The sequence below is a fragment of the Capra hircus genome, chromosome 9 (genome assembly GCF_001704415.2).
Source record: "Capra hircus breed San Clemente chromosome 9, ASM170441v1, whole genome shotgun sequence".
Taxonomy (NCBI): domain Eukaryota; kingdom Metazoa; phylum Chordata; class Mammalia; order Artiodactyla; family Bovidae; genus Capra; species Capra hircus.
The window spans coordinates 49696167-49723606 of record NC_030816.1 but is presented as its reverse complement, the minus strand read 5'-3'; the positions used below and the strand labels follow the sequence as shown (position 1 = coordinate 49723606).

Here is a 27440-nt window from a genome sequence, read left to right as displayed (position 1 = left end):
TCAGCTATGAATATAACTAGTTATTCTCACTCCATTTCTCTTAGTAACAAAAATACTATGCAAATCTGTCAGATTTCTTACTGAACATTCAGTTCAGTCACTCAGTTGTGTTCGACTCTTTGCAACCCCATGAATCACAGCACGCCAGGCCTCCCTGTCCATCACCAACACCCAGAGTTCACTCAGACTCATGTCCATCGAGTCAGTGATGCCATCCAGCCATCTCATCCTCTGTTGTCCCCTTCTCCTCCTGCCCCCAGTCCCTCCCAGCATCAGAGTCTTTTCCAATGAGTCAGCTTTTCGCATGAGGTGGCCAAAGTACTGGAGTTTCAGCTTTAGCATCAGTCCTTCCAAAGAAATCCCTGGACTGATCTCCTTTAAAATGGACTGGTTGGATCTCCTTGCAGTCCAAGGGACTCTGAAGAGTCTTCTCCAACACCACAGGTCAAAAGCATCAATTATTCGGCACTCAGCTTTCTTCACAGTCCAACTCTCACATCCATACATGACCACTGGAAAAACCATAGCCTTGACTAGATGGACCTTTGTAGGCAGAGTAATGTCTCTCCTTTTTAATATCTAGGTTGGTCATAACTTTTCTTCTAAGGAGTAAGCGTCATTTAATTTCATGGCTGCAGTCACCATCTGCAGTGATTTTGGAGCCCCCCCCAAAATAAAATCTGATATTGTTTCCACTGTTTCCCCATCTATGTCCCATGAAGTGATGGGACCAGATGCCATGATCTTCGTTTTCTGAATGTTTAGCTTTAAGCCAACTTTTTCACTCTCCTCTTTTACCTTCATCAAGAGCCTTTTTAGTTCCTCTTCACTTTCTGCCATAAGGGTAGTGTCATTTGCATATCTGAGGTGATTGATATTTCTCCCGGCAATCTTGATTCCAGCAAGTGCTTCTTCCAGCCCGGCGTTTCTCATGATGTACTCTGCATATAAGTTAAATAAGCAGGATGACAATATACAGCCTTGACGTACTCCTTTACCTTGTTCCTGTTGTTCCATGTCCAGTTCTAATGGTTGTTTGCTGATCTGCGTATAGGTTTCTCAAGAGGCAGGTCAGGTGGTCTGGTATTCCCAACTCTTTCAGAATTTTCCACAGTTTCTTGTGATCCACACAGTCAAAGGCTTTGGCATAGTCAATAAAGCAGAAATAGATGTTTTTTCTGGAACTCTCTTGCTTTTTCCATGATCCAGCGGATGTTGGCAATTTGATCTCTGGTTCCTCTGCCTTTTCTAAAACCAGCTTGAACATCGGGAACTTTACGGTTCACGTATTGCTGAAGCCTGGCTTGGAGAATTTTGAGCATTACTTTACTAGCATGTGAGATGAGTGCAGTTGTGCGGTAGTTTGAGCATTCTTTGGCATTGCCTTTCTTTGGGATTGGAATGAAAACTGACCTTTCCCAGTCCTGTGGTCACTGCTGAGTTTTCCAACTTTTCTGGCATATTGAGTGCAGCACTTTCACAGCATCATCCTTCAGGATTTGAAATAGCTCAACTGGAATTCCATCACCTCCACTAGCTTTGTTCATAGTGATGCTTTCTAAGGCCCACTTGACTTCACATTCCAGGATGTCTGGCTCTAGATTAGTGATCACACCATCGTGATGATCTTGGTATTGAAGATCTTTTTTGTACAGTTCTTCTGTGTATTCTTGCCACCTCTTCGTAATATCTTCTGCTTCTGTTAGGTCCATACCATTTTTGTCCTTTATTGAGCCCATCTTTGCGTGAAATGTTCCCTTGGTATCTCTAATTTTCTTGAAGAGATCTCTAGTCTTTCCCATTCTGTTGTTTTCCTCTATTTCTTTGCGTTGATTGCTGAGGAAGGCTTTCTTATCTCTTCTTGCTATTCTTTGGAACTCTGCATTCAGATGCTTATCTTTCCTTTTCTCCTTTGCTTTTTGCTTCTCTTCCTTTCACAGCTATTTTAAGGCCTCCCCAGACAGCCATTCTGCTTTTTTGCATTTCTTTTCCACGGGGATGGTCTTGATCCCTGTCTCCTGTACAATGTCACGAACCTCCGTCCATAGTTCATCAGGCACTCTATCTATCAGATCGAGTCCCTTAAAAATATTTCTCACTTGCACTGTTTAATCATAAGGGATTTGATTTAGGTCATACCTGAATGGCCTAGTGGTTTCCCCTACTTTCTTCAATTTAAGTCTGAATTTGGCAATAAGGAGTTCATGATCTGAGTGACAGTCAGCTCCTGATCTTGTTTTTGCTGACTCTATAGAGCTTCTCCATCTTTGGCTGCAAAATATATAATCAGTCTGATTTTGGTGTTGACTATCTGGTGATGTCCATGTGTAGTCTTCTCTTGTGTTGTTGGAAGAAGGTGTTTGCTATGACCAGTGCATTTTCTTGGCAAAACCCTATTAGTCTTTGCCCTGCTTCATTCCATATTCCAAGGCCAAACTTGCCTGTTATGCCAGGTGTTTCTTGACTTCCTACTTTTGCATTCTAGTCCCCTATAATGAAAAGGACATCTTTTTTGGGTGTTAGTTCTAAAAGGTCTTGTAGGTCTTCATAGAACTGTTCAACTTCAGCTTCTTCAGTGTTACTGGTTGGGGCACAGACTTGGATTACTGTGATATTGAATGGTATTGAACATGGTAATGATATCGAACATTATCTCTGTGGAATCCCCCTCATCATGTAACTAGGAATCCTTTCACTAAGACAGTTTGGTATGTTGTCTTCTTATTGAAGCCACACCGTGTGTGTGTGTGTGTGTGTGTGTTCTGTGATTTTGCTTGTATTCACCGTGTGTGTGTGTGTGTTCTGTGATTTTGCTTGTATTCAGTAACAGCACTGCAGTCACATTAATTATTAGCAATGTTCTAAGTGCTTTACACACATTAACTCACTTATGCCCACACCAATCATATGAGATGTATGTCTTTATTTCCATTTTCATATGAGGAAACTGATAGGCAAAGCTTAGGAGTGGGTCCACAGTGACCTTGCTTGATCCCAGGCAGTGTGGCTCTAGAGTCTGTGCTTTTGGTAAGTGTACTGGCCTGCTTTCAATGTCTCAAGCTGCTGTTGATAATTTCTGCAGGTTTTCCTCCCTTCTGCCTTTCTGAAAACCAGGACAGTATTTGCCCAATTCAGATTTTCTGGCATAGTTTCCATGCCCTAGTAATCTTCACAGACATAGTGAACACTACCTTGACTTGCTACTGTTCTTGGTCAAGATGCTTCTGAGTTTAGGTAGGTGCTTTTATGACAGCAAACCACACATCTTGGACTTAACTTCCCATTCACTCATTCATTTAAAATCATTATTCACAGAGAAAGTGGAAACTATATTTGGGTAACTTTTATTTTCTTGCCCTCTAATAGTATGTCATTTAGCCAAACAAACACTTTTTTCTTCTCTTTTAAAGGCCTTGAAAGATTTAAAGTATTTTTGTAAGCCTCCACTTATTCTGAGTTTTCAATTTTTTGAAACTAAAATTCCTGGTTGGTTCCTCTTGGTTTTGTATACTGTAGTTTTAATTTTTTTTTCTCAGTGTTCCTATAAAATAAAATGAGAATTCATCTAAGATGCCCTTAACTAGTGACACCTGACTTCTTTACTATTCATGAGAATCTCATTCTTATCAAACTCTTATCCTTCTTGAACCATCTTCCCACTAGCTATGGAATTTCTGTTTTATTTCTTTGAATTTTCATTTATTCAAGACTGGAGCTCAGGTCTTCTTAACTATCCTGTGTTTGGCTGTTGCTCATCCTCTTAAAACACTGCCCTTAAGTTTCCATGACTTCTGCTTCATTGCCTGGTAGTTCATCAGTTAGAGCAGTCAGTGTCTATCACCATTTTTCCTAACTGTAGAGATTAAACTGGCAGAAAAGCCAAGAATTTGTCAGACATTATATTTAGTAGCTTGAGCTTTCTAGTGTCCTTCCATTATTTTTTCTCATCTCTATGCCAGTCTTATAGTTTATATTAGGAAAGCATCCATGTTTATCCATTGTAGTCTATAGCAGTGGTCCTCAAAACAACAGTGTGCATCAGAATTAACAGGAAGGTTAAACAGATTATGAGGGTGGAGGCTAACAGTTTATGATTCGGTGGGTCTGGGGAATACCTGTCAATTTTCATTTCTAACAGGTGATGCTGCTGCTGCTGCTGTTCCAGGGACCATACTTTCAGAATCATTAGTTAATAATATCTTGTATTTCTTCTTTTATCTTCATGCAGATACTTTCTCTCTCAGGTCCTTAAAGTAATACTCTCCTTATATCAGGCTTATTTGTTTTGAACAAGGTATGTGCTTATCACATTAAAGGATTGAGACACGTGACTGTAGTTTCTGAGTGCTACCACTCAGATAATATTGATCTCTGAGAAAAGACTGATGAAAGCTCCTGAGGATTAGTTTAGGAAAGAGGAAATAAAGTTGAAACAATAGGTTGGGGGTTCATATACCTGTATCTGTTAGCAAAGTATTATGAATATATATACATGTTAATCTCTTACATTAGTGACCTGTTTAAGAGTCAGAGCTGTGTATCAGCTTCCTCTTTATTCATTTAGTATCTAAAATAGTGTATATAGTACATAAAAGTCATGCTATTTATATCTGATAAAAATTCAGTAAAGCTGGAAATCTTACAAGTCCTTTATCCCATAGGTGATAGGGAATAAAACAGGTCAAAGTGTCATCATTTCCATGATTGATCCTATAAGGGCTTGAGTTATGGTGGTGTCAGAAGTTAAAGCTGCTTGCATGCTAAATTGTTGCAGTCGTGTTTGACTCTTTGTGACCCCATGCACTGTAGCCCACTAGGCTCCTCTGTCCGTGGGATTCTCCTGGCAAGGATACTGGAGGGGTTGCCATGCCCTCCTCCAGATCTTCCCAACCCAGGGAGCGAACCCGTGTTGCTTATGTCTCTTGCCTTGGCAGGCAGGTTCTTTATTTACCACTAGCGCCGCCTGGGAAGGCCAACAGGTGGTTGACGATGCACAATTCTGTGCTTGGGTGCCACTGTTTTTAGGAAGAAGGTACACATGGTTATCAAGCATATATTGTGGCTGTGATTTGACCAGTATGTTTTTAACTTAATTCTTTTGTTTGTCCCTGGGATGGCATTTTGTTTGGTCCTGTCTTATTCTCTGGAAAATCTGTGTCTGATACACATACTTTCAGTAGAACTATAAACAGATTTTTGTATTCATTTGTTTGGTCTCTTGGATGAGTTGTATTTTTAGTCACTAAGAATAACTTTTAAAACATTACTATTGCAGGTGGAACAGAATCCACTGTTAGGATTTGGCGCTATAGCTGTTGCTGTATTGTGCTCAGGATTTGCAGGTAAATCATAAAAGCACTACTTTATTGAGTTGTCAAATTGTTTTTCTAGGAAGCATGTAGTAGTGTTAACTCAGCTTAGATCTCAGTCCTTACTCATTTTTGCAGTTATCTAAGAATGTATTTGTCATCATTGACTATCCCCAGTCCATCTAAGAACCCCAAAATAAATGAAAAAAGTCCTCTGAAAATGGAATAAGTTAGCCATCAGAAAGCTCAAGTACTTTTCTATTTTTCTGACACTGACCTCAGGCTAGATTCAGCTGCTTTAGGTTGCTGGTTACCAGCTTGCTATCTGTATTTCCCTGGTAATCTCAATTTCTTCCTCTTTTTCAACAGATTAGGAATTATGGAGTAGGGAGGAAAGGGAGGTGGAAAATACCTCAGAAAACCTAGTACCCAGAAGTAAGAACCAAAAAGGGAGAGAAGAAGCAAAACCACTAATATCAGATAAACATGAAGTCTGGACTCACATGTGTGGGGAAAAGCAATCCTTCACTGAATCAAGAAGAGACAAAAGTATGAGTGTTAACTGCAATATAAGAAATGAGATGTTTTAGAAATAGTTCCTACAGAGAAGAAACTGAAAGGGTTTATTAGTTATAGCTATACATCTTTATTATTTATTTGTGCTATTTCAAGAGTTAAGACTATTTTTTTATTTTATAGTACTTTATTTTTGACCAGGAAAGTAATCTTTTTCTCTTTTCATCTAGTCATTTGATAAGAGGGGAATATCTAAATTTAGGAATAAACCTAATGACAGCATTATGCTAGACTTTTATTCTTAAACAACAAATCAGAAACAAAAATTGACTTACACTTGGAATAATATACTGTTTGATTTTTAGCACTATTTTGAACAGTTAAAGTGTGTCCAACATTCTGTTTAGTTCAACCTCTCAGTACACAAGTGAGGAAACAGTAGGTGGTTTAATACCCCTCTATGCTTGGAGTAATTGAGAACTGAATAGTTAAATGGTTTTTCTAGATGAGGAAAATCAAAGTTAGAAATAGGAGTAGCCATTATGTTCGTTTCCATTCTGTGGCTCTTTCCAACACAGGTTCATCAAAGAAAAAAATCTTGGTTTTCATTTCATTTTAGTTGAGGGGTACTCCAGTGGCAGAGTCTCTAGTGTTTGTAACAAAACTCTTTAATGTTCTTGTTAAACACGCATTCATTTTAAGTACAAAACTTAGAGCTGTGCTATGTGACTTTTTGAGGGAGAAGTTATGTGCTCTCTTGGAGTACCTAAAAAGCTATGGATCATCAACCGCAGAAAAACGCACATATACACAAAACATATTGTCTAGTTAGGGAATTCATGCTCCTTCTGACAGTGTGTATGAGCTTGGCCTGTGGACCCCTGCTTGAAAGGAAAGTGGTTTCACTCAGCAAGTTCTATTTAAATTTTATTTTGGTTGTGTTACTTATTCTGAAAAAAATTCCTGGTGGTGATTATATAGGTTATTTTGCAAAGTGGAGAGTATTCATCATTAAGCAGATACTATAGGAGTATGATTCAGATAATTGACTCTTAACAGTATAGTTTTCTAGCTGACCACACCAAGTGTTTCAGTGGCATTAGTAGACAGCTTTGGTGATCTAGCTCACTGCTATAATAAAGGCAGAAACTTAAGAATTTCTCATTAAGTGTGGGTTAGAAAGCTCCCTCTTGGTTATTAATTCTATATGCTTTGTAAAAAACTGGTAATATTCAGTGTGCCATGTATCATAACCAGCATAATAAACATGCATTGAATTAATGTGAAATGTTTTGTTTCCTAAATCATATACTTTATATCTTTAGATTTTTATTCTAAATGAAAGACATTTTAATTTCTAATAATATCTATTTCATATTTGCATGCTTAATTTTCTTTCAGGAGTATATTTTGAAAAAGTTTTGAAGAGTTCAGACACTTCCCTTTGGGTGAGAAACATTCAGATGTATCTATCGGGGATTGTTGTGACATTAGTTGGCGTCTACTTGTCAGATGGAGCTGAAATTAAAGAAAAAGGATTTTTCTTTGGTTACACATATTATGTCTGGTTTGTCATCTGTAAGTATCCAGGAATTAAAGGTTCTAGGTAGATCGTTTTTTAAAAAAATATTAAATATAATAATATAGTATATATTATGTAATATAAGTTAGATGTCATTTAAGCCTTTATAGCATTTTAAAATTGTTCCTTTGATACTGAGAATACTAGGTTGAAAATGTAATTTTGATTTTATTGACTTACTTTTGTGGCAAAGCTATCCCAAAGCAATTTTTGCCTTCACAATCGAAAGTACCTAATGTGTTAGCAATAAGTGTGTACAGTTTAGTAGTAGAGTACATAGCCCTTTGGGTATCTGAAAAACAATGTTTCATAGGAATTACGACTCACTTTTAGTACAAACTCTCTCAGATGGCTGCTTCTAAGGAAAATAGCATTTTCCTAGGTAAATTAGTATGGCATCTCTGAGGATGAAAAGTGCCCCACTGTCATAGAATGTTTCATATGAGTGTTAAGATTCTCTTTCTTTCTGTACACAAGTCCTTGCCAGTGTTGGAGGCCTCTACACGTCTATTGTGGTCAAATACACAGACAATATCATGAAAGGCTTTTCAGCGGCAGCTGCTATTGTCCTGTCTACCATCGCTTCAGTGATGCTGTTCGGATTACAGATAAGTATGTTTTAGTTTGTACTGTAAGTTTTTAACAGGGAAGAGCTTCTCATTTCCTTGGTTCATCTTTTATTAAATATGGCAGTTGCTTATAGTGTTAACAGAAATTCCTTAGTTTTGCTATAATTTATCCTAGAAGTACAGCAGTTCGTATATGTGTGGAATGTGGGGTTCACGGTACTTAGGTTATTTAAATGGTTCCAGAGCTTAAACCAAGGGTGTTACTTCTGTGTGAGAGTGAGCAGGCTACTCAGTAGGAAGAGCATTTTTGCAGTCAGGGCCTTCCTGTTTCCCAGGTATTATCTACAAGACAGCTTAAGTGCTTCAGTGTGAATACAGCATGACTAGGTACACACAGAAAGAAACAGAAGGACTTGAGGAATTGCTTACCACAGGGAATTACAGTAAACTTTTTTTTTTTTTTTTGAGGAAAAGAATAGTAAAACTTCTTTCATTTCCCCCTTAGTTTGTACCTTCCTGTTTTAGACTTGGGTATAAACTGCTTTTGAAACTACAAATCTAAATTTTCTTTCATAAAGCTATCTTTATTTCATTTAATATGTAATTAATAAATTCATTACTGTAGCTGGCATTATGGCACCTCCTTTATGCTTGTCCTTCTAATATAATTTTCCCTAGCCATATCCACTATTAGTTGGCTTCTGAATTATTTAAGCAGAGATACTGACTTATCAGTTATACCATAAACTAATACATGAGGAAAACCTGTCTAATATCAACATTCAGTAAAAGAATCAGATCTGGCCTATATTTACATTTCATTTTAAAACTGACTTTTGTTATAAATGCAAATAGAAGAACATCAATGTTGTACATATCTTAGAAAAAAAATTGATAGTATGGTTCAAATCTTGCTTTTACCATTTATTAGCTGAACAGCCTTGGGGAAGTTACTTAACCCATGTCTCAGTTTCTGTGTCTGTAAATTGGGAACAAGATCACCCATCTCTCCTAGGGTTATTTTAGGTGAAGTGCTTATTCGAACAGTGCCTGGCACACAGGTGTTCTGTATAGAGGCAGCCGCTTACCATTTCTAGGCCTTCCTTTAGATGTTTTTTCTTCTCTTATTTTCACTTTGCATTTTGATCCCTCTTTATGCTCAACAGATCCCTATGCCTGTACTCCTAATGAATATCTGGGAACAGTATAAATGCTTTCTGGTCAGTGTTCTGGCTGACTGATGTCAAGGAACTTAAGAATGTCTTAGCAATCTTAGGGTAAATCAATTTACCCTCTTCTCCCCTTTCTGAAGGAAAAAAACTAGTCTGTCTTAGTTAGGGATGAATTAAAATCCATGGCTCGATGTCATTTCTCTGCATGACATTTTTTTTAAAGATAGTAAGACTGTGCCATTGTACTCCCTAAGATAGAATATGGCTTAGTTTTGAACAGAATATACAGTGTGACACAAATATTTAGTTATATAATGCCTACTTTGGGCAAGTAATTCAATTATGTCCTGATTTTCAGAATTAAGATTTAAAAAAAGGTTAGCAGAAAATATAAGTTTACTGATTAAATCACCACCTCACTTGCTACTCAGGAATCCTCAAAGGTTTGAATCATTAGTCACCTAACTTTTTGAATTTGCTAACCACCTCTTATTCTAAACTTTAACTCTAGTATCATGGAAAATCCATACTCCCCTGCTCTTTCAGTCAGCATATAGGGATGCTGGTATGCTCTTGGTCATTGACCCAAGACGGTGATATGTGTGTTCTTGAAAAGTGTGTAGTCAGTGATTGTCACTCCCTTGACTTTACGTTTTTTTGCGGTGGGGGGTGGCGCTCGAATTGATTACTTTTCTAAACCTTACCATCAAAATACAGAACACTTAAAATTTATTTTCCATACAATCTGATAGTGTAAACCCACAGTTGAAAGTCTTCAAAGTTTTAAACTGATCATTATTACGTAGTTTTAAGGGCACAAGTACAGATTAAGCTCTTTTTTTTTTTTCCTTTCCAGCACTCACCTTTGCTCTGGGTACTCTTCTTGTTTGTGTTTCTATATATCTCTATGGCTTACCCAGACAAGACACTACGTCCATCCAACAAGGAGAAACAGATTCAAAAGAGAGAGTCATTGGTGTGTGACTTTAGCCTCAAAAGAGAATCCTACTAAGACTAAACCATTTATATTAAACTAGAGCCTTAAGTCAATTTCAGAAGGTAGATTTAAAAAACAAAAACTGTTGGCCTAAGAATTAAGAAGAAAGCTATGTGAATGAATTGCAGAGTTTTAATGTGACCTGTTTGGAATCAACCTGTTATAAGAATGAAGGATTTTTATTATTGTATATATAATAATGTATATATAAAAGTATGGAGATGATGTGGTGTTTAAAAAAAAATCATGCGAGGCTGCAATATTCAATTAATGAGGTTTGGGATTATGTTAAAGGTTAAAGTGCCAAAGCCATTTCTGTACTAACTGTTCTCTTGTTCAGGTACCAGGGGAAAAGGGTTGACCCCTCCTTATTCTCCAAGGCATGTACAGTATTTAGTCCCAGCAGCAATGAACCTAACTTTTTTCTTACAAAAGGGAGGCAAAAACAAGACAGGCTGGTTCAGAAACAAACTGAATGTGTAACTTCAACTGAATCTATTTAGAAACTCAGACAATGATGTATGGGTGGTGACTGAATACCCCTTTAAGTGCTGTCTTTGTGCCATTCATTGTCTGGATTCATATTTCTTTGCTGTTAGAGGATATACTTTTCTTCAAAAAATATTTCTAATGTCACTTTTGTACTTTTTTAATAAAGTATGTAACTGTCGCGCTCTCAATAATTTGTGAAATTTCAGTGTTTTTTAAAAAAATTTCTATGATATGGGAAAATTCAGCAATAAACTTAATTTATTATATGAAATCAGTTTGCTCACTACTTGTATTGTAGATATGACCATTAAGATAATACTTAAGCATAAACACAAGCCCAAACCATTAAATTTTTTACTTTCTATATGTGGACTTCTATCAAGTTGCAAAAAAGGGCTATAAAGCAACTCTGCTGCTGCTATTGCTATTGCTTCAGTTGTGTCCGACTCTGCACAACTCTAGCTAGCATTAAACAACAACAAAAGGAATTTGTAAGACTGTAGAGCTCTAGGCTGGATCATCGAAAAAGCAAGAGAGTTCCAGAAAAACTTCTATTTCTGCTTTATTGACTATGCCAAAGCCTTTGACTGTGTGGATCACGATAAACTGTGGAAAATTCTGAAAGAGATGGGAATCCCAGACCACCTGACCTGCCTTTTGAGAAACCTGTATGCAGGTCAGGAAGCAACAGTGAGAACACGACATGGAACAACAGACTGGTTCCAAATAGGAAAAGGAGTACGGCACGGCTGTATATTGTCACCCTGCTTATTTAACTTCTATGCAGAGTACATCATGAGAAACGCTGGGCTGGAAGAAGCACAAGCTGGAATCAAGATTGCCGGGAGAGATATCAATAACCTCAGATATGCAGATGATACCACCCTTATGGCAGAAAGTGAAGAGGAACTCAAAAGCCTCTTGATGAAAGTGAAAGGAGAGGGGAAAAAGTTGGCTTAAAGCTCAACATTCGGAAAACTAAGATCATGGCCTCTGGTCTCATCACTTCATGGGAAATAGATGGGGAAACAGTGGAAACAGTGTCAGACTTCATTTTTTTGGGCTCCAAAATCACTGTGGCTGGTGACTGCAGCCATGAAATTAAAAGACGCTTACTCCTTGGAAGGAAAGTTATGACCAACCTAGATAGCATATTAAAAAGCAGAGACATTACTTTGCCAACAAAGGTCCGTCTAGTCAAGGCTATGGTTTTTCCAGTGGTCATGTATGGATGTGAGAGTTGGACTGTGAAGAAGGCTGAGTGCCGAAGAATTGATGCTTTTGAACTGTGGTGTTGGAGAAGACTTTTGAGTCCCTTGGACTGTGAGGAGGTCCAACCAGTCCATCCTAAAGGAGATCAGTCCTGGGTGTTCATTGGAAGGACTGATGCTAAAGCTGAAACTCCAGTACTTTGGCCACCTCATGTGAAGAGTTGACTCATTGGAGAAGACCCTGATGCTGGGGAGGGGTTGGGGGCAGGAGGAGAAGGGGATGACAGAGGATGAGATGGCTGGATGGCATCACCAACTCGATGGACATGAGTTTGAGTAGACTCCGGGAGTTGGTGATGGACAGAGAGGCCTGGCGTGCTGTGATTCATGGGGTCGCGAAGAGTTGGACATGACTGAGCGACTGAACTGAACTGAACTGAATTGAGGGCTCTAGGCTGTAGGAATTAATGTACATTTCTTTCAGGGAGCTGCTTTTTCAAAGACTTGGCTCTAACAATCATTGCCCCTGTGTCATTTTACTCAAGATTCAAATACTAAGGAAGCTAGGAATACTAAGGATCTGGGAAGGGGAATATTTTTTCAAAGAAGGAGGCGGGGGATACTAGACCTGTAAAACATGTCCCAATTTATGTTTTTATTCCATAGCTGATTTATGCTGAAGAAATATTAATACTTTAAGTAGAGAATTAGCAATCTGGAAGCTAATTCACTTAAACTTGGAGTCTTTTCTAGGATTAACAATGTATATGATACTTGGCCAATATAAACCTAAGCTCACTCAACTAAAGAAGCTTTAGTTCATGCTAATTGGCTTCTCTATGCATAAAAATAGACTGTCATTGGTATTCAGAAGACTTCTAGTAGCAATAGTTAGAATAAATTTTAGCAGATCAGAATGGAAATTCTCAGATGAGGATAGCTGAACCTATCAAACAGGTCACATCCTACTCATGTTCCCTAAGCAGGTAAATGTACTTAACAATATGCAGATACACGAAACTGGGAAACTCCATTTCAAATATGCTTTAATGGACTAATTTACAAAGATCCTAAGTCGGTATCTGTAAAGTAATTCCTTGTTATTCAAATGTATTCAGTGCCCCAGTTCATGTAGTGTGCTAAGAGTTACCTGTACACAGCAATGAAAAGATAAGTACAAGATCTGTTTTCTGGGAGTAGTCAACTGTATTGGCAAAAAAGCTTAATTTTGGTCCCCCTAAATTTATTAAGAACACTCATAATCCTAAGAAAATTGAGATTTTTCTTCACAAGTTTTTAAAAAAACAAATAATCTTATTTATAAGAAGAGTTTCTGGATGAATGGTCTAGTAAGAAACCTCAAGCCAGAACTCACCTCACCCCACGAACACATATACATCAGCATGTGGAACAGGTCTCACTGAGAAGTAACTGGAAATGGGCAGAAAGACTTAGACACCAAGGTTGTAAGAAAGATCCACCCAGAATCAGTAGGAAGGGAGGAGAAGCAGCAGTTTGGGACTGGTGCCCCAGGGAGGGGACTCAGAAGAAGGGAGATCACACGGGTGGAGAATCCTGGGAGTGAGCAGTTCAACACACATACTGGGCACCTCAGCCCTGGGTCAGACACAGCCAGCCCCCTTGGCTGGTCGGGGGGCTGGTGGGACAGGAGGGCCGGGGGAAGCCTAGGTGCCACTAGAGTGGAGTGTGTGCACCTGGGCTCAGAGACAGTAGGGACCACCTCCCCCTGTTGGTGGGAATGTAAATGGGTGCAGCCACTTTGGAAAACCATATGGAGGTTCCTCAAAAAACTAAAAATAGAGCTATGATGCAGCAATTCTACTCCTGGGTATATATCCAAAGAAAACAAAAACACCCCCACCCCCAGATTCACAGCAGCATTGTTTGCAATAGCAAACATGTGGAAGCAACATAGCATCCAGCAACAGAAGATGTGTATATACATGAATATTAGCTATAAAAAAATGAAATTTTGACATTTTTGGCATTTTCAACAATATGGACAGGCCTAGAGTTATTATGCTTAGTGAAATAAGTCAGACAAAGACAGATACTCCTGTTATCACTTATATGTGGAATCGTAGAAGTAAAACAAATGAATACAACAAAGACACATACTGAGAACAAACCAGCAGTTACCACTGGGAAGTGGGGAGAAGCGAAACGGGTAGAGCTTAAGAGATACAAACTACTATGTATAAAACAAGTAAAGAGGAAAGATATGTTGCGTTGCACAGGGAAATACAGTCATTATTTTGTATTAACTTTAAATACACTAATTTATAAAAATAGTGAATCACTATGTACATCTGAAACTAATGTAATATTGTAAAGCAACTATACTTCTATTAAAGAACAGAAACCCTCAACCAGAGTTTAAACTCTAGTCCTTTGTCTCCAGTAGACCAAAGTGACTTTAAAAAGACTTCACTTAGTTTTATCAAAGTCTGTTTAGTACTTATTGACAGTGAGGGAACTCAGATGATTTTTTTTAAAAGATAAAGATTTAATAAGTTGACAAATCACTTAATAAAATGTAGACAATAAAATAGATTCTGACACAGAATAACAGTTTCAGTTCTATTCTAAATAGCAAGGCATATAAGAATAGATAACTAGAATTTAGTATTTTAAAAGCAATTTAATTAGAAATTACATTCTACATACGGGTGTTATTCCAAGAAGTTTCATTCCGTTGGCTAAGACTGAGCGGACAGCTCTGAAAAGGTGAAGTCTGGCCTACAAAATAATGAATGATCAAAGGTCAAGCCAGTAACAGGCTAACTATAACTGAGTAAGTAAAATTGCTTTTAGAAGTAATTCTAACATGCTTCTAAATTAAAGTAGGAAAAATTTCTCCAGTGCCTGAGGATTGGGTGTGAGCAAAAAAAGACAAATTCCTAGAGTTTGTTTTAGGAAGACTGGTACTCAAGGGTGCTGGGATGGGAGTGACAGAAACACCGTCAAGTACAGCTTCAGATGAGGGGAACTCATCACTCCATCACCTGATGCAGGAAAACGTCTTGTCGTATGTTGGAAATAAATGTTGATTGTTACAGCCTAATTCCAATTATTGCCTGAGTATATAAGTACACTGCTGTAGTCTGACAACAGGATGCTATTTTAGGAACATTTACAAGACTGAGTCAGTAGTAACAGTCTGCGGATGCTAGAGATGACAGTGAGAAACTGGATACGACATACCCCAGCCACCTCAGGAGGACTGTTTCTGATGTGTAGTGTTCTGTGTGCCACCGCAGCGAGGTGACTGAAACAGCAAGAGAGAAATCAGGATCAGAACCAGCAGGAGTTTCCTGGGTGACATATAAGCTTGACATCTAATCGCACTCCTTCAATTTGGACAAGTCAAAGCCCAGAGCCACTGAAGGGATTTCCAAAGCTGAACGGATGAGACTGAATTCACTGCTTGTCGCCAACTGGCAAAGTGAAACACACGAAACCCCGGTCTTAGACTTTTGGTCCTGGTTCTACTACTGGGGCTTCCCTGGTGGCTCAGATGGTAAAGAATCTGCAATGCAGGAGGCCCAGGGAAGATCCCCGGATCGGGAAGACCCCCTGGAGGAGGGCATGGCAACCCACTCCAGTATTCTTGCCTGGAGAATCCCACGGACAGAGGAGCCTGGTGGGCTACAGTCCATGGGGTCACAAAGAGACACGACTGAGCAACTAACACTAACACTACTATTAATAATACTGGGTGGCATTATGATTACAAGTCTGTTGTTCTTCAAGGTTACGATTTCACTGTTTTGTAAGTACAGGGGATTATTTTCCAATAATTAGCTTTCCTTTATTTAGGCATCCCTCAGGATGAGATGTAACACTGCCTGGCCTGTCTCCTCTGTATAGTAAGGTGGTGGCATAAGACTAGTTATCAACCTACTGTGCACACACTGGCCACTCTTAAAAGTATTTTTTCTGTTTAGGTTATGGCAGCATGAAGAATACTGTGCCACAGAAATGATGCTTATGACATTGGTTTCAATGATTAAGTGACAATAAAGATTTTCTGGCTTCTTCATCTCTATATGTCTAAGTGAAAATTAAAAGAAAACAAAAATCTATAAACCTGGTAAAAAGCATGATCAAGAAAAAAGTCCCAGTAAATCTCTGATTTCAATAAATCTTGAGTAAAAGCAAATACTTCCTTTCTTAAATAGCTTTATGAGAAGCTACAACTTTGTTGCTATAAGACGCAACCTCTATTCAGAGTTTCTAAAACAGCCACTGCGAAACTTCTATCAAAGTGTCACCTGCTTGCTTTCCAATTCGTCCTCTACCCTCTATCAGACTGACTTTCCTGTGCCTCTGCTTAAAACTTTGTTTATGGGCCTCACTGTCCTGAACATAAGCTGGAACGCTTCAGTGCACAACAAAAAGGCCACGTGTTTGTTTCTCATTCTCCCAGAACTGCGTTTGTAGTTCCCTGAATGTGTCACGTTCTTGCCCAGCTCTGGGCTTTTCCCTCCTCTGCCACCTTGTTTCTCCTGGCTCACATCTACTCCCCTCCTCTGATCCCTTGAGGCTAGGCTGAGAGCCCTAACCTCGCCCCTCATGTCCACTCTGTCCTCACATGCACTCTACTGTGACCATCCATTATGGAGCTATTGGTTCCCATTCACTGGACGATAGTGACAGGACCTTCAATCACTGAGTGAATGAACATTAACTGCTAACGTGCAAAGATGAAGCAAGAAGTCCTGTAACTTAAAGTGTGTAATTTTTTAGGCTGATGGATTTGTCTATGGGAAACCTTTAGAAAGAAAGGTCCTTTGTCATATCAGGTCTCAAACACTTAATGCCTAAAAATAGCAAGTTTATAAAGTACCTTAGAGTTAGAAGGTAGCTGACAATGTGCCTGGGCTGAAGGTCTTGAGATGACCTATAAAGTACCTCGTCGAACCTAAAAGAAATATGAGAGGAGTGTTTGGCAGGGGAAGGGTGGGCATATATTACACTCAGCTAAGATGCTAAGACAAAGATGGTGAAAGGTTGACTTGATATCATTAACAGTATTAGACATATGAAAAACAACCTTGTGTAAATTTGAAGGTGAAGGCATATTTTTCTTTCTTACAAATTCCTCCATGGCAGGTACTTTCTAAATTATCTTGAAATCCTGTAGGCCTAGCCTAAAGCAAGGACTTAAATCATATCTGTTAAATGTACACAGTCTCCAGCCATGTTTAGGAACATAATTGAGCAGAGGCTATTCACTGCCAAGAAAACCAGGTTGGCTTATTTTTTCCTCAAAAGTAAGATAAATGTAAGTAAACCAACCCCTCTTCCCAGGAAAGAACCACAGACCACTGTGTGGCAATCAGAGAAAATGCCCTTGTTGTCAAGCATCCACATCCCTTCCAGATATTCCGTAGATTAGTCAGTTTCTCCTGACAAGTACGGCTTCACTGATGATTCTGGTGAGAGCTCAGAAGTATGGTCTCCCGCCCAGTGTATCTGAGGCTGCACTGAAGCCAAGAGGCAAATGAAAGGCTTATGGTCTCAGGGAAGGTGCCCAAAGGCAGGGATTTTCCTCCACTTATCACAGAGGGTGAGAAGATGATCGCTTCTGAAACTTCAAAGTTTTTGCTTTTACTAGGCTTTACGTTCTCATACTTTGATCTAAAGGATGTTAGGCATCTGGGCTAATTTAATGGTGATACTGTATTTAAAGCCTCAGGATTAGCCATGAGCATGCCCTCTGTCTGCTCTCAAAGGGTAGGCACTCACTTTTTGGTCACATCTTTGGAGAAGTGCTGTCTATAGTCACTGGCCTGTTCACCTCAGTGGTCAGCAAATGACAACAGTCCCTTCACGGGGCAGAAGCAGACTGGATCTTGTTAGGACACCATACCTGAGAAGATGCTGGAGAATGGAAACAGATTGTGGCTCCTGTAAGCAGGCAGTGTTGAAGTCATTGAGATAACCGCATCCAAAAGTCTCTTCCAGACTGTTGTCAAAAGTTTAAACACAACAAAGGATTAAGCAAGTCAGCTGGGGTATGAATAATTGCAAGTAAGGAACATCATCTCAGCATGCATACTCTCACTCTCCTTAACCTAGTCCTAGACTTGGAAGCTAACATCATTTGACTCAATGCCTCAATTTTTCCTAAATCTGTTTCTTCATCTGAAAATGGAGTATATTCCTTGGAGGGATTATTCTGAGTGCTAAATAAGGTAATACACAGAAAAGCATTGTTATATAGGTGTGCAATAAATAAATGTTCAAAAACCCCCTCCAGATCCAAATATAACAGGAGGTCCACCGGACTTCACCTAGCTTTGAATGTTAGATGTTGGAGAAGTGCAGAAAACAGAGCCTTTGGTCTTGGAATCACTCCACCCAGGCCTCACCCTGAGAAGGCCAGAGCCATCCTGTATTTCCCTGCAGCCCCTTGTCACCTGTGGAGGCGGGCGTGTGTGTACTGCAGGAAGACTCCAGTGTCCCCGCGGCTCTGGAAAACCCGATCCCAGCTGAACTGATAGTCAGACAGCAGGAAACCTCTGAAGTCCTAAAACGACAGGAAATCTTCAGCGTGAGGAGTTGTTACAGCACCAAATCAAAGGCTCTCCCTCCCAGGAAGCAGTTTACACAGACCTGAATGATGAGGGCTGCGAGTCCCACTTGCTCTGCTGTCTCCTGGGGATTCTCCAGCTCTTTGGTCGCTGAAACAGACAAAGGTAGCTACTTTCACCTTGCGTGAAACTGTACAAAACCCAGGACTGAAGTGGAGATGTGCTGTGTGTGCTAAGTTGCTTCAGTTGTGTTCAACTCTTTGCGACCCTGTGACTGTAGCCTGCCAGGCTCCTCTGTCTATGGGATTCTCCAGGCAAGAATACTGGGGTGGGTGGCCATTCCCTTCTCCAGGGGATCTTCCCAACCTAGGGATCAAACCTCTGTCTCATATTGGCAGGCGGTTCTTTCCCACTAATACTACCTGGGGAAACCTGCCAAAACATATGTGGACAGCATCAGGAACAAACAGGTGCACAGTGGGTATTTTACTTGCCTAATTTGGGCGGACTTAACTTTGCTAATGATGTTTCCTAAGCCTTCTTTAAAAGGGAAGAGACATGATTTTTCTTACAAATATCCCATGTAAGACATTAGACTTCTTTACTTGTTACTTCTTTTTCCAAAGGTGAAGCTTACACAAAGCCATGAGGACTTGTGACTTGCTTCAATTATGGAATACAGGGACTCTGCATAACCACTCCAGCTGTGGAGTGACGATGCTGGAGCTGCCTGGGCAAAGAGGCTCAGGGTGTATCGATTCACATTACTGGACCAAGCCACAGCCAAGTAGCAACCCACAGCCAAGTAGCAAGCACCAAACCCTAGCGCCCTGAATTAGTGAAGCTATTTTTGACAAGGTTAGTGAAAGTTCCAAGAAGGATGGTCAGAATAAATCACACTGTACAAGAAGTCCAGCAAAACATAAGAGTGGATGTGAGTTATGCCTGTAACAAAACAATGAATTTACTCTTAATAGAAGCCATGTTCTGTAGCATCCTCAATCGAATCTCATTTAGAACATCTTCCAGAAAAGTAACATCTCCTCTCCGAGTTTTCATTCCCTGCACTACGCCAAAGGGCACGTGCTGGCACCTGAAATGGAGCAGCAGGCATTTAGTTCACTGAAAACTGAAAAGGAGCTGCTGATCAAAGCATGTAACAAGACACTTATAGAGAACAGTTTGAACTTTTAACTCCTGTAATCAATAAAAAGTGAAACATGCTGTGATGTGTTGTGTGCCACAGAAGACGTTAAACACACAACCTCATTTCATAGTCACAGGATATGATTAGATTGTTAGTTGCCTTTATGAAAAAAGGAGATGGAAATTAAGCATTCTGAAAATCAAACCATTGAGAGCAGTTATCTAATAATACCATTTATTAAATGTTTAGACGATAGAAATTAATTAACCATGTAAAACTAAGTACAAAGAACAAGTGTTTTTCCACACTAACAGCCTGAAACAAAAAAGTAAAGTTTGAATGAAAATCTTTAACAACCTGGTACATTTTTGGACATGGCTGACCTAGCAACAGTTGAATGCTTTTGAGAAGGCAATTTAGAATCACTTGGCAGATTCATGTTGATGTATGGCAAAACCATACAATACTGTAAAGTAATCAGCCTCCAATTAAAATAAATAAATCTATATTAAAAAAAGTAGAACTCAAAAAAAAAAGAACGTTCATCAAATTAAAGAAATTAACTTTGTATAAAAAAAAAAAGAATCATGCAGACTATACCTTTCTGCCCAGTCATATCCCATGATCTGCAGCATCTGGAACACTTGCTGAAAATGCTTTTTTTGCCCTTTATCTGTCTTGAGAAAAAAAAGTGTATTTAAGTAAAAGAACAGTGATAAGTTAAATCTACAGTGTTGTTTAGCTGCTAAGTTGTGTCCAACTCTTTGCGGCCCCATGAACTGTAGCCTGCCATGGTCTTCTGTCCATGGGATTTCCCAGGCAAGAATACTGGAGTAGGTTGCCATTTCCTTCTCCAGTTGATCTTTCAGACCTAAGGGATCAAACCCACGTCTCTGGCATTGGCAGGTGGATTCTTTATGACTGAGTCACCAGGGAAGCCCATTAAATCTAAAGTATGTTGGACATAAATCATACTAAAATATTTGAGTTTTGACAGACTAGAGTCATTATCAGTGGATCAGTTTTAAATAAACATATAAGGAGGATGTCACTGGAAGAATGTCTAAGCAGAGTGCTCTACAAGAGCAGGAAGAGCTGCAGCACTCCACTGAGTATTCTACCTAAATTACTCCTTTCTCAGCTATTGTGACCTTTATCTCCAAGAAGGCCAGAACTAAGCACTAAAAAGACATTTAATAGCAATTTCTCCCCCTTAGGAGAAACGAAGCTTTCACATGGAAAGAAAGGAAGGGAAGAGGAGACCAGAATATTAGCATAAAAGGACCAAACCACTGACATATGCAATAGTTTGGGTGGATCTCAAGGGCATTCATTATACTGAGTGAAAAGAGCCAATCTCAAAAGGTTACCTAGTGTGAATCCATTTATAGAACATTCTCAAAGTGACAAAACTGTATTGTGAAGAACAGGGCAGTGGCTGCCAGGGGTGAGGGTCAGGGGAAGGCACGATTACTAAGTGGTTGCCATGAAAGAAGTTGTTTTGTGATGGCACAGTTCTGTATCATGAATGTGGTGAAGGTTACCCGAACATACATGTGATAAAATTTCACAACCATCCCCCTATCCTTCCACAAACCAGGCCCTAACATAAGTGTCTGTTAAATATTGCTGACATTTAATTAGGGTCTCTACCAATGTTAGTTTCCTGGTATCGACAAAGTATCATCATTATATAAGATATTATCTTTGAGGAAGACTGAAGGTAATATGCTGCTGCTGCTGCTAAGTCGCTTCAGTCGTGTCTGACTCTGTGTGACCCCACAGACAGCAGCCCACCAGGCTCCCCCGTCCCTGGGATTCTCCAGGCAAGAACACTGGAGTGGGTTGCCATTTCCTTCTCCAATGCATGAAAGTGAAGCTGCTCAGTCGTGTCCGACTCTTAGTGACCCCATGAACTGCAGCCTACCAGGCTCCTCCGTCCATGGGATTTTCCAGGCAAGAGTACTGGAGTGGGGTGCCATTGCCTTCTCTGGAAGGTACTATGGAAACTGTACTATTCTGAAACTTGTGAGTCCTAAAATATTTAAAGTAAAAAGTTTTTTAAAAAAATGCATTATGACACATATATATTCATTACACATAACCATTCTTTTGTGTAGTTTTCTTTTAATATGAAGCAATGTGAACTCTTTCATTTTTAAAGTTTTTTTTTTTAAACATAGTGGTTGCCATCATAAACACACTTACCACTGAATTCTTTCTATAGTTTGACAAATTATTTTTGCATAGTTTTTCAACAAGGCTTTCAGTTTCTATCTTTGCAGTTTTCATGAGGCAGGCATCATAACCTCTTGTTTTTTTACTGTGATTACTTACCACATAGATCATTTTATCAAAATTATACTTTTCCATTCTATCTATAGCAGCTGCAAGATCTCTGAAAAAAAAAAAGGCCATAGATTAAGTTACTATGCAGATCTGGGTAATGATTTGTTTCACCTATTTAACAGAAACTTTTCTAATTAAGAGCTATTGGTACTCCTCAGCCTCAGGTATAGTACCCATGCTTCTATAATCCCAATACCATGCTTAGCTACAAAGCAATTAATAACACAATCAGCTTTGGGAAAAGAATTATGGAAGTACTGTGAAAAGATCAAAAATAAATAAAAGCTCTGGAACAAGTAGTAATAATAACTAAATAGCTCTAGGCAAAGTGTTTCTAGGTAAACGCTTTACGATTTGTTAAGCCTTTACTGGAAAGAATCGCCTTCCTGTCACTTTTCTGCAATATGCTTTCCTAAACAACATATTTAAAGCATAGGTGATACAACACCTGAACAGGTATCTTCTAGCTACTCTTCCAAAGCCTTGGATCACTCATAAGCAATATTTTCTAAAGTATTTGAAAAATACCATAAATTCTTTGACTAAAATTCTACTTTATCTCTGGTTAAGTATCCAGTTTGCACACAGTATGAAATATTAAAAGTAACAAACCAATAAACTATGAAATTTTAAGTAAACATTATTTAAATATTGAACTTCAAAATAATTTTAATTACCTTATGGGGAATACAGTCAATAACTAAGTAATACCTTGTATGGTGACATACTGTACCTAGACTTACCATGGTGATCATTTTGAATATATAGAAAAACAAAATCACTTACACTGCTGTGAACTGGGAACTAACAGTGTAGTAGGTCAATTATAATTAAAAAACAAAATCACAGAAAAAGAGATCAGATTTGTAGAATTTCAGAGGGAAGGGATGGGGGGTAGAATTGGGTAATGGTAGTCAAAAGGTATAAACTCATAGGTAAAAGATAAATCTAAGAACTAGGGATATAATGTACAAAATGATAAATTCACACTGCCATATCTTACATAATGAAGTTGTTAAGAGAGTAAATCCTAACAGTTCTCATCACAAGAAAAAAAATTAAAGATATTTTTGCTTCACACTATATGACGCTGGAAGAATTTTTAAAGTTCCTAGGTCTTTCGAAATGTTGAGTCATCAATATGTCATCTGTACTCAACTCATGCTCCTGATAAAACAGAGCATGCATCCTGAATGGAAGCAAAAACTGTCTTGTGCGGGGCCAAAAAAAAATCTTACATGTGTATAAAACACATATGTATATAATCCAGACAAATATGTGGTATTAAAATTTCATGAGGGTGGGCACAATGAAAAATATGGCTAAAAAAGCTCTTGAGAAGGGTTATAATAAAAGATGGTTGTAAAACACTGATATAGATTATCCCAAAAATGAAGTCACAAATATACACCTCCATTATATTTTTCTATTTGACTCAAGGACAAAAATAAAGAGAAACTTTTTGATCCAATGAAAAAAAGAGATGAATGCAAGACAAAGTCCTAGGCTGAGTTTGTAGAATCTGAAGTTGAAAGCTGAAAGCAATGCCAGGTCATTTAGTTCAGGTCTCTTTTCGCCCAGTAGGGATTCATGGCCCAGAGAAGTTATGTGATTGATGACTACGGTCTCAGAACAAAAATTCAGGTCTCTAGTCTCACCCTGTGCTCTTGTCGGTACCATCCTGTACTTTCGTTTGTCTGTTACAACAATTCCTTTAACTCACATGCACACACATAGTTTCATTCTGTAAGAAAACCATCAAAAGGGCAGAAACAACTGAAATTAGAGCAAGGTGAAAAATCAAACATTTCTACACCTGGCAAAAAGGCAGTTATTCTCCTAAAGAAAAAGTGGAAAGTATAGGTATTAAGGTAAATACACAGAAAAATCTGGACCTAATGATAGCTCTGCAAAAGATATCAGATAAGAATAGTTACAGAGTCTCCATTCTGAGTGGACACATTTCTTTCTTTTTTGAGTACAGTGGACTTGCAATATTGTATTAGTTTCAGATGTACAGCATAGGAATTCAGTATTTGTGAAGAATATAGTCCAGATCAGTGGAGAAACAACTCCAGAAAGAATGAAGAGACGGAGCCAAAGCGAAAACAACACCCAGTCCTGGATGTGACTGGTGATGGAAGTAAGGTCTGATGCTGTAAACAGCAATTTGTATAGGAACCTGGAATGTTAGGTCCATGAATCAAGGCAAACTGGAAGTGGTCAAACAGGAGATGGCAAGAATGAATGTCAACATTTTAGGAATCAGTGAACTAAGATGGACTGGAATGGGTGAATTTAACTCAGATGATCATTATATCTACTACTGTGTGCAGGAATCCCTTAGAAGAAATGGAGTAGCCATCATAGTCAACAAGAGTCCAAAATGCATACTTGGATGCAATCTCAAAAACGACAGAACGATCTCTGTTCATTTCCAAGGCAAACCATTCAATATCACAGTAATCCATGTCTCTGCCCCGACCAGAAACACTGAAGAAGCTGAAGTTGAACAGTTCTATGAAGACCTACAAGACCGTTTAGAACTAACACCTAAAAAAGATATCCTTTTCGTTATAGGGGACTGGAATGCAAAAGTAGGAAGTCAAGACACACCTGGAGTAACAGGCGAATTTGGTCTTGGAGTACAGAATGAAGCAGGGCAAAGGCTAGCAGAGTTTTGCCGAGAGAACACACTGGTCATAGCAAACACCCTCTTCCAACAACACAAGAGAAGACTCTACACATGGACATCACCAGATGGTCAACACTGAAATCAGACTGATTATATTCTTTGCAGCCAAAGATGGAGAAGCTCTATACAGTCAGCAAAAACAAGACTGGAAGCTGACTGTGGCTCAGATCATGAACTCCTTATTGCCAAATTCAGACTTAAATTGAAGAAAGTAGGGAAAACCACTAGACCATTCAGGTATGCCCTAAATCAAATCCCTTACAATTATACAGTGGAAGTGAGAAATAGAATTAAGGGACTAAATCTGATAGAGTGCCTGATGAACTATGGACAAAGGTTTGTGACACTATATAGGAGATAGGGAGCAAGACCATCCCCAAGAAAAAGAAATGCAAAAAAGCAAAATGGCTGCCTGAGGAGGCCTTACAAATAGCTGTGAAGAGAGAAGCGAAAAGGAAAAATATACCCATCTGAATGCAGAATTCCAAAGAATAGCAAGGAAAGATAAGAAAGCCTTCCTCAGCGATCAATGCAAAGCAACAGAGGAAAACAACAGAATGGGAAAGACTAGAGATCTCTTGAAGAAAATTAGACATACCAAGGGAACATTTCATGCAAAGATGGGCTCGATAAAGGACAGAAATGGTATGGACCTAACAGAAGCAGAAGATATTAAGAAGAGGTGGCAAGAATACACAGAAGAACTGTACAAAAAAGATCTTCACAACCCAGATAATCACGATGGTGTGATCACTCACCTAGAGCCAGATATCCTGGAATGTGAAGTCAGGTGGGCCTTAGGAAGCATCACTATGAACAAAGCTAGTGGAAGTGATGGAATTCCAGTTGAGCTATTTCAAATCCTAAAAGCTGATGCTGTGAAAGTGCTGCACTCAATATGCCAGCAAATTTGGAAAACTCAGCAGTGGCCACAGGACTGGGAAAGGTCAATTTTCATTCCAATCCCAAAGAAAGGCAATGCCAAAGAATGCTCAAACTACCGCACAATTGCACTCATCCCACATGCTAGTAAAGTAATGCTCAAAATTCTCCAAGCCAGGCTTCAGCAATATGTGAATTGTGAACTTCCCGATGTTCAAACTGGTTTTAGAAAAGGCAGAGGAACCAGAGATCAAATTGCCAACATCCGCTGGATCATCGAAAAAGCAAGAGAGTTTCAGAAAAACATCTACTTTTGCTTTATTGACTATGCCAAAGCCTTTGATTGTGTGAATCACAAGAAACTGTGGAAAATTCTGAAAGAGATGGGAATACCAGACCACCTGACCTGCCTCCTGAGAAATCTGTACGCAGGTTAGGAAGCAACAGTTAGAACTGGACATGGAACAACAGACTGGTCCCAAATAGGAAAAGGAGTACATCAAGGCTGTATATTGTCACCCTGCTTATTTAACTTCTATGCAGAGTACATCATGAGAAATGCTGGGCTGGATGAAGCACAAGCTGGAATCAAGATTGCTGGGAGAAATATCAATAACTTCAGACATGCAGATGACACCATGCTTATGGCAGAAAGTGAAGAGGAACTAAAGAGCCTCTTGATGAAAGTGAAAGAGGAGAGTGGAAAAAGCTGGCTTAAAGCTAAACATTCAGAAAACGAAGATCATGGCATCTGGCCCCATCACTTCATGGCAAATAGATGGAGAAACAGTGGAAACAGTGGCAGACTTTATTTTTGGGGGCTCCAAAATCACTGCAGATGGTGACTGTAGCCATGAAATTAAAAGACTCTTACTCATTGGAAGAAAAATTATTATCAACCTACACAGCATATTCAGAAGCAGAGACATTACTTTACCAACAAAGGTCCGTCTAATCAAGGCTATGGTTTTTCCAGTAGTCGTGTATGGATGTGAGAGTTGGACTGTGAAGAAAGCTGAGCACCGAAGAACTGAGCTTTTGAACTGTGGTGTTGGAGAAGACTCTTGAGAGTCCCTTGGATTTCCTAAAGGAAATCAGTCTTGAATATTCATTGGAATGACCGATGTTGAAATTGAAACTTCAATACTTTGGCTACCTGATGCGAAGAGCTGACTCATTTGGTAAGATCCTGATGCTGGGAAAGACTGAGCGTGGGAGGAGAAGGGGATGACAGTGGATGGCATCACTGACTCAGTGGACACGAGTTTGAGTAAACTCCGGGAGTTGGTGAGGGACAGGGAGACCCTGCGTGCTGCAGTCCATGGGGTCGCAAAGAGTTGGACACAACTGAGCAACTGAACTGAACAGAAATTTTATTACAAGATAACAGATTTAATTCCCTATTGCTTATGAGTAAACACATTTCTTATAACAACTACTCAAAGGTTTATTTAATCTGTCCAGCAATAATTGTCTAGCATCAAAAAATATTTCTACTGTACATCTTTGTATCTAGAAAAAGAAATGTACCTCTCAGATATATAGGTGCCTATGTCCAATTATATGGAACTGATAAAAGGAAATGCCAAAAAGTAACAGAAAATAAGAATTTTCTTATTAGAAATAAGAATTTTCTAAGGGACAGTAAGATATTGGATGGTTGTTTATAGTTGTCTGGGAAAAAAATGATGGTAGTTAACAACAACAACAAAATATAACAACTTTATACTAAAGAAGTGGTTTGTCTTTTAAGACTCTAGGATGGGAGACAGTAGAACTTTCTGCCAGCAGTGCTCGATTCTGGCTGTGTTTTGCTTGTGTGGTTTTTGTATTGTCCTGCCTTCTCCTTCCTATTAGCTTTGTCTCAGAAGTAAGGGTGCTTGATAAACCTGTGCTGTACTTAGTTACTCAGTCATATCTATCTGACTCTTTGCGACCCCATGGACTGTAGCCTGCCAG

At 39.0% G+C, this 27440-nt stretch overlaps 2 protein-coding genes across 5 annotated transcripts in view; one reads left to right on the top strand and one right to left on the bottom strand.

Annotated features, from left to right (window-relative positions):
* Positions 1-27440, top strand: part of SLC35A1 (solute carrier family 35 member A1) — a 52122-nt gene that overhangs the window by 21672 nt on the left and 3010 nt on the right. Inside the window, exons 5-8 of one of the 2 annotated variants that reach the window (XM_018053161.1) lie at positions 5276-5342; positions 7227-7403; positions 7885-8019; positions 10005-10908. In XM_018053161.1, coding sequence (XP_017908650.1) covers positions 5276-5342; positions 7227-7403; positions 7885-8019; positions 10005-10132 — 507 coding nt within the window. In that variant the 3' untranslated portion in view covers positions 10133-10908. Of the gene's footprint in view, positions 1-5275; positions 5343-7226; positions 7404-7884; positions 8020-10004; positions 10909-27440 lie in introns of those variants that run through there. The other variant, XM_018053162.1, reaches the window with a different exon arrangement.
* Positions 14359-27440, bottom strand: part of RARS2 (arginyl-tRNA synthetase 2, mitochondrial) — a 72733-nt gene continuing 59651 nt past the window's right edge. For all 3 annotated transcript variants that reach the window (XM_005684698.2, XM_018053159.1, XM_018053160.1), the window contains 9 exons: positions 21893-21953; positions 20156-20232; positions 19377-19501; positions 18491-18558; positions 18295-18404; positions 17745-17840; positions 16719-16793; positions 15074-15137; positions 14359-14608 (listed from right to left, as the gene is read on the bottom strand). In XM_005684698.2, the coding sequence (XP_005684755.1) occupies positions 14522-14608; positions 15074-15137; positions 16719-16793; positions 17745-17840; positions 18295-18404; positions 18491-18558; positions 19377-19501; positions 20156-20232; positions 21893-21953 (763 nt within the window). In that variant the 3' untranslated portion in view covers positions 14359-14521. The remainder of the gene's footprint in view (positions 14609-15073; positions 15138-16718; positions 16794-17744; positions 17841-18294; positions 18405-18490; positions 18559-19376; positions 19502-20155; positions 20233-21892; positions 21954-27440) is intronic.